This window comes from Tachysurus fulvidraco, chromosome 9, assembly GCF_022655615.1.
Source record: "Tachysurus fulvidraco isolate hzauxx_2018 chromosome 9, HZAU_PFXX_2.0, whole genome shotgun sequence".
In the NCBI taxonomy this organism is placed as follows: domain Eukaryota; kingdom Metazoa; phylum Chordata; class Actinopteri; order Siluriformes; family Bagridae; genus Tachysurus; species Tachysurus fulvidraco.
In genome coordinates this window covers 1519414-1529413 of record NC_062526.1, presented here as the reverse complement: position 1 = coordinate 1529413, position 10000 = coordinate 1519414, and the positions used below count along the sequence as shown (strand labels likewise).

The following is a 10000-nucleotide window of genomic DNA, read 5'->3' as shown; positions in this document are numbered from 1 at the left end:
TACTGTAGGTATCTGTCTTTCTGTCTGTCAGTCTCTGTCTGTCGGTCTCTGTCTGTACTGTAGGTCTCTGTCTGTCTTTCTGTCTGTACTGTAGGTCTCTGTCTGTCTGTCTGTCGGTCTTTGTCTGTACTGTAGGTCTCTGTCTGTCTTTCTGTCTGTATTGTAGGTGTCTGTCAGTCTCTGTCGGTCTCTGTCTGTACTGTAGGTCTCTGTCTGTCTGTCTCTCTGTCTCTGTTTCTGAAGAAATTCAGAAAACATAAACATTAATGTTTCGTACATATTTCCAGATATCAAAAAGAACAATGTTGAAGATGTCATGAAATAAAGAGTCACAAAAAGGATCATGTTTGTAAAAAGAGAAACACTAAAAGAAATGTTAAACATTCCAAATATAAAAATCGGTATTTGTTTTTGTTATAAAAACCTCGTTGTGGTCAGTAAATCGCCATAAATACACGATGTATCAAATATAAATAATAAAAACAAATCACATTTATAAATGCTCATCAATTTTTTATTTCTTACGTTCAACGACCCAGTAAACACATCAGTTTCCAAAAAAAAATAGAATTTACCGTCAGTAAATTTTTTTTTATTTTATTTTTTATGTCGTGCTTTACAGGGTTAATCTGATCAGAATAAACACGGTGAAAAGCATAAAGGAGCCTCGTTACTTCGTGGATGCTTTAGTATTTTAGATGTTTGACGAAAGAAGGAAAAGATTTTAAATGTTCAGGATCGTCAAGTTGAAGTGGCTTTAATTGTTTAATTCAGTGTTCGAATTATGTGTAAAATATCGAACTGACTGACTTTGCTGGTCCTCACCGTCATGTCCTGTCCTGTGGCACCTCCTCCAGGTTCGGAGTCTGAACAGCATGTTCTCTTATCTGAGGCGGATTGTGCCTGTGATGCCCCGCGACCGCAAGCCCAGTAAAGTGGACATGCTGAAGGCGGCGACCGAATACATCCGCCTGCTGTCGTCCGTGCTCAGCGACACCTCGGCACACGTAAGCACAGATCGATACACGCGCTTCAGGATTTCGAGGTTCTAATCTCGGTTCCACGATGCTGATGATGAAACGTTCTCTGCAGAACAACGGATCATCAAGCGAGCTGCTGGACACCGTGAGCAGCTTTTCCCACTCGGACGACAGGTGTGCTGACCTGTGGAGCGTGGACGACGTGAGTGTGTGTGAAAAAAATGCTAATGTTGTGACTGTAGTAAAGGAGTTATAATAGATTAAATGTATAAATTATTAAAACGTTCTAATATTTATGGACTAACCAACTAGTCTTTGTTGTTGTTTTAATCGTCTTTAAATTGTAGTGAGAGGAAGTGTGTGTGTTTTTTGTGATGAAGTCTTATTGCGTCATAAAATCTAACAGCCAATGATGCTTCAGTATGCAAACGCAGGTCAAGGAAAACTCCTCCCCTTTTCTTCTGTCATGCTGCTTTTCCTCTTATAATAATGATTTATGAAGTGTGTTGTGTTTTGTTTTTTTTTTCTAATGACAAATGATTACGAAATCAAAAACGCAATCCGTTTATCGCCCGAAAAAAATGGTTCTTAACAGCAGTTATAAACGGCACTTCATCCTGTCACGTGTCAGAATTTCTTTCTCTCCCGCGATCTCTCCGTCTCTCAGGTGCTCGACTCTCTGTCCAGTCCGTCTTTATCCGTTCCGCCTCCGTCCATCACCGTGGCAGGAGAAACCGATGAGATCGATCTGAACGACGTGAGCGTGCAGTGTGCCGTCCCCGTCTACATCATACAGGTCGGATCTGACCACACGCTGGTAAGGAGTTTGCTCAGCTGGAATCTGCACACACACACACACACCCCGTATAGTGACACGTTTTTTTTTTCTTTAAATCATAGTAGTAGTCTTTAAAGTTGCAGTTTATAATTTTTTATAGTTTCTAGCCGTATAATGTTTGTGTCATGTTAAACAAGTTAGAAAAGTTGTAATTCAGCTCCAACAGATCAGGCGCACTTCTCAGTTCTGGGCTTCTTTCGCCTTTTTTCTGGGCCAGAAATTAGCTCCGCCCACCATCTTAAGTGAAGTCGCCCTGTTTCCTTTTTAAGGGCACTACATATGATGCACACGGTGAGCTTCTTATTACTCACGGAGGAGTTTTTCACCCGATAGAGACGGCCCAATCCCCACAGCAGCCTAGATCTCAGATATCCGAGAGAAAGAGAATAGATCCGATCAGATCCTGTGACAAATGGAAAAGATCGGAATCGAGTTTAGTTCAAAATTTTTATTAAATTCGGTTTTAATTCAATGTTGATTTTTTCTTCTTCTCATTTTTCTCAGTCACATTGTTTGGCTGTAAATGTTCCTGTTATTACGTGCTTCAAAAAATGATCTGAAAGCTTATTTTTTTTAATGAAACAGTCTATAAAGAATGTGAATAAATATCGATTGACGCTTTTGGTATCAGTACCGTGGTATCGTGCAGTATCGTGGTATTCTCTGGTTACAGCCGCTGTTAAAGTGGCGTCTCGCAGCGTCCGATGTAGTAATAATAATCGGACAGGAAGTTTTGACGACTTGGTGAACTTCTGCTCTCGGACGTGATATTATTGTTGGCGTATTTATACCAGATGCTTCATCACACTAAGATAACCCGGAGGATACAAAAACCTCCGATCTCTCTTCGTTTATTTTCTCCAAACGGATCGTGAAGAATCGATGGGTGTTTGATCGATTTCCGGATTAAGTGTCGGTTCAGGGGAAGGCGAAGGACTCGGCTCTAAAATTACATACTGCTCCTTTAAATGATTACACGGTCCAGCCTCAGATAACAAACGGGCAAATCTCTTCACCGCAGGTCTATCAGACGAGATGAAGACGAAGACGGGGACGAGTGCGTCGTTTCCGCTTCCGCACACCTCTGAATCCTGAAACATGAATTTGACCTTGAACGAAGAAGGATTTGTGTAGAAACAGTTTATTTTGATTTCGGTTGTTTGATGAGGTTTAAGTTTGTCTCGTCTTTAAGTGGATGTGAAGCAGCCTGGGTGTTTTTTTTGTTGTTGTTTGTCATATAAATTAAATGAGCACTTTCTAATAAAATATGTCTGCACTCAGTCTGATTTCTTTCTGTTATTAATGTGGGGATTAAAAACCTCTTCACTAGGTGACTCGAAGGCTGAATTTATTAGTGTTTATTATTATGGCGTATATACTGTACCACAGCATTATATACATGTCCTGTATACGTAGTCAAGTCTATATTATAGACAGAAATACTACGTATCAGTAGATAAACCAGTACAGAGTCTCACACCTCAACGTCCATTTAGAGGGATGTACTGTTACTAGTAGCTCGACAGTGAAAGACCTGGTGTTTATTAGACAGTAACTTGTCTTTAAAATCATATCACAGCCTTCATCCACCTTAGAAATATCGCCAAGCTGAGAAACATCCTGTCTGTATCTGATGCTGAGAAGCTAGTTCATGCCTTCATGACCTCTAGACTGGACTATTGTAATGCATTACTAGGTGGTTGTCCTGCATCTTTAATAAATAGGTTACAGTTAGTCCAAAATGCAGCTGCCAGAGTTCTCACTAGGACAAGAAAGTATGACCATATAACCCCAATGTTATCATCTCTACACTGGCTACCTGTTAAGTTTAGAACTGATTACAAACTGCTGCTACTTACGTACAAGGCTCTTAATGGTTTAGCTCCCATCTATCTAACTAGTCTTCTAACACGTTACAAACCTTCACGCTCTCTGAGATCACAAAACTCAGGACTTTTGGTAGTTCCCAGAATATCTAAGTCTACTAAAGGTGGTAGAGCGTTTTCTTATTTAGCTCCTAAACTTTATAACAGTCTTCCTGATAGTGTTCGGGGCTCAGACACACTTTCCCAGTTTAAATGTAGATTAAAAACTCATCTCTGTAGTCAGGCGTACACATAATACATCCCATAAAATTGTGCACTATTACATCAGACCGAATGCACGTTATCATCTAGTGCTTGTTGATATTATGAACAGCAGCTACGTTAATTCCTCTCCACCGCTTCTCTCTTTCTACCATCCCGAAGCATCAAGAAATTGTACCGGCTCTAGTTGTGTTCCGTGCCTAGAAGGTTTTGGCCGACTTTGTGAGGTTCCTGAGACATCTAGAGATCTACCAGCTCCAGTCAGTCTCTGCTATACTAAAGAGGAGATGTGAACTCCATGTGGTGTTTTACATCACTACAACATTTATCAGACTGTATATTTATAATCACACCCCCAGTGTCATCCAGATGAGGATGAGGTTCCCCTTTGACTCTGGTTCCTATCAAGGTTTCCAGGTTTTCACCTGAGTCACCTCAGACTTGGGGATAAATACATTCATTCATTCATTCATTTTCTACCGCTTATCCGAACTTCTCGGGTCACGGGGAGCCTGTGCTTATCTCAGGCGTCATTGGGCATCGAGGCAGGATACACCCTGGACGGAGTGCCAACCCATCACAGGGCACACACACACTCTCATTCACACTTGCACACTACAGACAATTTTCCAGAGATTGAATTGAATTGAATCCATTTATAGATTTTTCCTTCTGATTTTTCCCCCCCAAGAGCTTCAGTTAATGTTCACGGCAAACACCATAATAAAGAAAACCGGTGATAAGTTGTTCCGTGTAACCGGGGAATGCATGAGGAACCTCCACAGTGACAAAGACTGGTACAGTTTACTACCCTTTTTATGTAGTGTGTATAATCATCCATAACAAGTTAACAGAGTATAATAACTACCTTTAAACAATATAAATCACAACCTTCCCTACCTACTGTATGAACATATTTGGGTAGGTTGTGATTTATATTGTTTAAAGGTAGCTATTCAGAAAAAAATGTATTCATCTGAAAGGTTATGACCATCAAAACATCATCTTAATCAGAGAATAATCAGGGTCTCGGTTTGCTTGCATCTTGATTCAGATTCTTCAGAGAAAGAATCGGTTGGGGTGAATCAAACCAGTTCAGTGTTTAACAGATTGATTCAGTTCAAAGGAGTCGACTCACTGAATTGAATCGTGAGGAATGTCGGTGTAGCTGAGGCGCGGCAGTGGGCTGGACTACAGAGAGATGCTCTCTCTCTCTCTCTCTCTCTCTCTCTCTCTCTCTCTCTCTCTCTCTCCTTCTCTCTCTCTCTCTCTCTCTCTCTCTCCACTAGATGACTAAACCTTTTAGTGGTGAATCGTTAACGGGAAGAAGAACCTCGGTTCTCATCACAGGGAGGAAGAAGGTGGATTCGCTTCATCACTTGTGTTGTGCTTGTGTTTTGTTTTCCTTCTTCTCCTGCTCTCGGCTGCAGGTGGAGCTGAAACACACTGACATACACTGACATACAAAGGCCAAGCCGGAGAGGATGCTGTAAGGTAAGATCCGCATTTCCTCTGCTGGTTTTGCTTCTCTAACTGCACTCTACACTGTCAGGATCTCCCTGATGTCTTACAGCTTCTCAGGAACATTTTAGTGATGATGATTATTATGAGGTTAATTAAATAGCGACTGGATCTGTTTGGGCACGGCCTTGTTTTTACTTAACCAACCTGCCTATGTGTGTATTTATTTATAAGCAGGTGTAATATGCTGTACGTTTACTGGTTATATTATTTTATTTATCGGTACACTATAATATCCATAATGCCGGTGTTTATATATTGCTGCATTTTAGCTGGCACTAGAGAGGGCAATTGTATTATATTTGACTTGACAGACCATCATGATAACTATAGTATTGCTTCTGAAAATCTATAATGGGCCTCGTCCCAAACCGGATATGGCCTTAAACAGGGTGCACTAGTGCATTAGTAGATTAGAATGCGATTTCGGATCGTAACCATGGTGACCCAGGAGCACTTGAACCGCTGATGACGTAATATTTTGATAGGCCACTAACTAATGCTATCGAGTATGTTAAGGGTATGGCGTGGTTTGGGACGCGGCCCTATATTTTCATACATACATCAGAATTATAACGGAAAAACAATCTGTATGGAGTCAACGTTTAGATGGAGAGAGATTAAAAGTTGCGCGTGTCCGTCGCGGTGTTGGTGCTGATGCTGGTGCTGGTGCTGATGATGCATCAGCGCGCGCCATAACAGTTGCTAGGCAGCCGCGCGCGAGGCACGAATAATCCTCACCTAGACACGAACGATGTTGTCTTGAGAAGATATCGTTGCGATTTTCAAATTTCCACGCATGACTTGTCTGTGTTTTTTTTTCTGTATCAGCGTCCTTCGCAGTGTGTTTACTCGGAGGTCTATACCACGCTAGTAGGCTAACGTATAAACCCGATAAGGTGGGTGTGAATTTATTCACCGAATTGTCACGATAAGTTACAAATCATAACGTGCTACACGGAGAAATAAATAAATAAATAAAAAGTCGTCTTTGGTCACGGCACCACAAACAAACTTCTTGTGCGTTTGCAGAATGAAGCAGTGCTGCTGATAATCGGGAAAGAAACAAACCAAACGATTAGAGATGAAACGATTGTCTTTTATCAATGTAATATTATCGATGAAGAACACAGAGGTGGGTTTGCAGGACAACAGCAGCGGCGTTGAGTGATCAGTGCCCAGTCGTCGGTGGTGATCAGTGCTAGGTTTTTTTTTGTGTATAAGGATGTTCTGTGACTGATCTTTGGGGTTAAAGGTTGTCAGTGATTGTTTGTTGGGGAGAATGTTGATAAATGATTAGTTTTGTAAACAGAGATTTTACCAGAAGCATCACACCAGAAAGTGCTGGACTTCACCATGAACCTGGGGTGTGGCCTATTGATTGACAAGCTGCCATTACCAAGCAACCTGAAGCATCAACCTTCACATTGTGCAAACAAATTAAGATTAAAAAAAAAAAAAAGGTTCTTATTGGATCGAAATACATCATTTGTAAGTCGCAGCTATAAAAATAATGAATTTTATGTACAGTATTATTAACACATTATTTAACAGAGAAGTGACGTGAGAGCGTGAGAGCGACTCGAAACCTTTGCAGCTTCTAACCTCAAATCGGTTATTTACCTTAAAGACATTAAACAATATGAAGTTTATCTGTTAGTTTTAACTCGTTTTAAAATGGCGGTGCTCCTCCCTTAAAGAGAGGAGTAAAGAAACCTAATCATGCAGAGACGTTTCACTTTATTAGATTCCTTAAGTGCATGTAAACGTCCCCATAGAATTATTTCCCAAATCGGATTTTTTTTCTTTCGCAGTTATCAGGTTATTTTAAAGACGGCGTTCCGAGCGGCCGTTTCGCACACGAAGGATTGTGGACGTCGTGTTTACAATACCATGTGGTTTTGATCAGAAAACCGATGGCATGAAAGTGTGTTTTGCTTCTTTTTTTTGTTTTATGTTTTACTTTACTGTATCTTCAGCAGGGGCACGGTGGCTTAGTGGTTAGTACGTTCGCCTCACACCTTTAGGGTTGGGGGTTCGATTCCCACCTCCGCCTTGTGTGTGTGGAGTTTGCATGTTCTCCCCGTGCCTCGGGGGTTTCCTCCGGGTACTCCGGTTTCCTCCACCGGTCCAAAGACATGCATGGTAGGTTGATTGGCATCTCTGGGAAATTGGTGTGTGAGTATGTGAGTGAATGAGAGTGTGTGTGTGCCCTGTGATGGGTTGGCACTCCGTCCAGGGTGTATCCTGCCTCGATGCCCGATGACGCCTGAGATAGGCACAGGCTCCCACATGAAGTTCGGATAAGCGGTAGAAAATGAATGAATGAATGAATGAATGAATGAATCTTCAGCTGCGTCATTGTGATAGCGTTCCAGTGAGATTCCATACGGATAATATTTCAGATTTATATACCAGACGTAGCAGGAATATTAGATGATTTTAGACAAATGAATCAGCTAATCATTCAGTGCATTGCTTAGGGTTAGTGTCCCTGTGATGAGCACAGATTACCCATGATGCAGTTTGCCATATTCTGGGAGAAGATCAGGCGCACAAGCTGTGCAGGGATGTGCAGGAGAACACAGGCTCAGCTGTTTTATATACTGTATCCTTTACATGAACCTAACAGATTTTATAGGTGATATGAGTTCATAAGAAACACTGAGATCTTTAATGCTTCCTTTACCTTCTAGATCCTGCTGTGAGGTGCGGTGTACTCAACGTCTGATGTAACCTTATACGCGAATCTGGTGTCTGATGCAGCGATTTTTTACCAGAAGCTTCTTGCTTTCTTTCCCCGAGCGAGACGCTGTGTGTTAGTTTATCTTCAGGGAGCCGTGGTGTGGTGTAATGGGTGTGAAACCCCTCATCTCCTCAGGATACACCGTAGTGATGTGTGTGTGTGTGTGTGTGTGTGTGTAGCCGAGTCCCATCTGTCTCATTCTCTAAAGCCCATAAGATGAACGTGTCACTTAACCAGTCAGAATGAAGCGACTTGCTCAGTGTATTTTTTTTTTTAACCGCGCTAATCTCTGCTGTAATCAATACCACCACCAGTCAACAACACACACTATACAAGGTAGGATTTACATAATAAAAGCGCATCTAAGCTTTTAAACTAGAATTTTAAACACGGCACAATAATCAATCACAGATGAAAAAAATAAAATAAATAATTAAATATGTTTATTTAGTGACTCTTTGTTCGATCATTTTTCAGCTCAGGCTTTTTTTCTGTTCTATATGTTTAGATCCTTATAAAATATACCGTATACCGTTTATTTTCTATTTGTTTTATCTCTTATTATAGAGCTCATTTTCAGGTAAATAAAAGTAAACAAACAAATAAGAGGCACGGTTAAAAAGATTAAACGTTTGTCGGAGTGAATGAAAGACGATGCAGTGTGTCGAGCTCTCAGGTTTTTACAGTAGCTCAGATCATCCTCAGCTTCATTCATGATATGATGATGATGATGATGATGATGATGATGATTCCCACTCCTCACTTCCTCTTTTCCTCTAAAAGCGTTCCTCTCTCTCAGCGGTTGAGAGAGTCCTCATATCCGGCCAATCGGATCTTCCCTTTCAGACGGATCGATACAGGACACGCTTTCCAGCTCCTGCTCTGTTCTCACAAACTGCTGTGTGGACAAACAGGAAGCACAAGTGTGAAAGACTTTAGCTGGAGTGGGCGTGGCTCTGGTTTAAAGGCCTGCACAGGGGACTGGACGAGACTTGAAGCTCACATAGGGGGCGTGGCCTAAATTTTAAACGAGGATCTGTACACAGAACGAACAGAAATCACAGAGCTGAATGATTCCTTTAGAGACGAGTCACGCTAATGCTAAAACCGGTAGCTATAAGTCTTCATTGCCTGTTCACAGCGTTTGCCTTGTAGCTCCAGTGCAAAACCGAAGAAGTGTTTTCAGACATCAGAGCATCTGATCACCTCAACGTGGAACACATGCTTTTTAATCACCTACATAAATCATTTTAAACTTCTGGTTTCTGATTGGCCAGAAAAATCATGTTGAGTAATGTTCAACCGGAAGCGTGTGTTTGTATCAATATTAACGCATTAGTTTTCGATACGTTATCGTTTCTATAGCAACAGCTCATTAACGAGAACTCGGCTGTCAGACGGTCCGCGTGTCTTGATTAAATAATCTTTTATTTATTTAACGTGTATCGACAGAGTCTCCAGTGTCAGCGTCACCGTGGATCGGCTTTCCGGCGTCTTCGGTACAGATCGGTTGACGCTGTGGGAGTTCTCAGGAGTTCTCACTAACAGGACGAGCCGCGTTCGTTAAAACATTAACTCGGACATTACGGAGGATTTATAGTCGTCTCTGGAGCTCGGTGAGAGATCCTGCTGCGGCTCCACACGGGTTCCGGTCATTAAAATTCTCCCCAGAGAGAGAGAGAGGCGAGTGCTCAGAGCAGCTGATCCCCACATAGCAAAGACCATCATCGTCATCATCAACTTCATCTTCATTGCCATTTGTGTGCTGATACAAACAGCCTATAATCTGATTAGCACTATGAAGTGATCTGAATCAGATTAATCACAA

General features: G+C 41.5%; 2 protein-coding genes across 6 annotated transcripts in view; both read left to right on the top strand.

Moving 5' to 3' along the window:
* The window catches only part of figla (folliculogenesis specific bHLH transcription factor), a 5184-nt gene extending 2086 nt beyond the window's left edge, over positions 1-3098 (top strand). For both annotated transcript variants that reach the window (XM_027169343.2, XM_027169336.2), the window contains exons 3-6: positions 858-1007; positions 1093-1182; positions 1648-1797; positions 2840-3098. In XM_027169343.2, coding sequence (XP_027025144.2) covers positions 858-1007; positions 1093-1182; positions 1648-1797; positions 2840-2857 — 408 coding nt within the window. In that variant the 3' untranslated portion in view covers positions 2858-3098. The remainder of the gene's footprint in view (positions 1-857; positions 1008-1092; positions 1183-1647; positions 1798-2839) is intronic.
* A 2030-nt stretch (positions 3099-5128) lies between these two features.
* The window catches only part of add2 (adducin 2 (beta)), a 21520-nt gene continuing 16648 nt past the window's right edge, over positions 5129-10000 (top strand). For 2 of the 4 annotated variants that reach the window (XM_027168902.2, XM_027168866.2), the window contains exon 1: positions 5131-5399. The gene's annotated coding sequence lies outside the window, so the exon portion shown is untranslated. Of the gene's footprint in view, positions 5400-10000 lie in introns of all 4 variants that reach the window. The other 2 variants (XM_027168885.2, XM_027168892.2) reach the window with 2 other exon arrangements.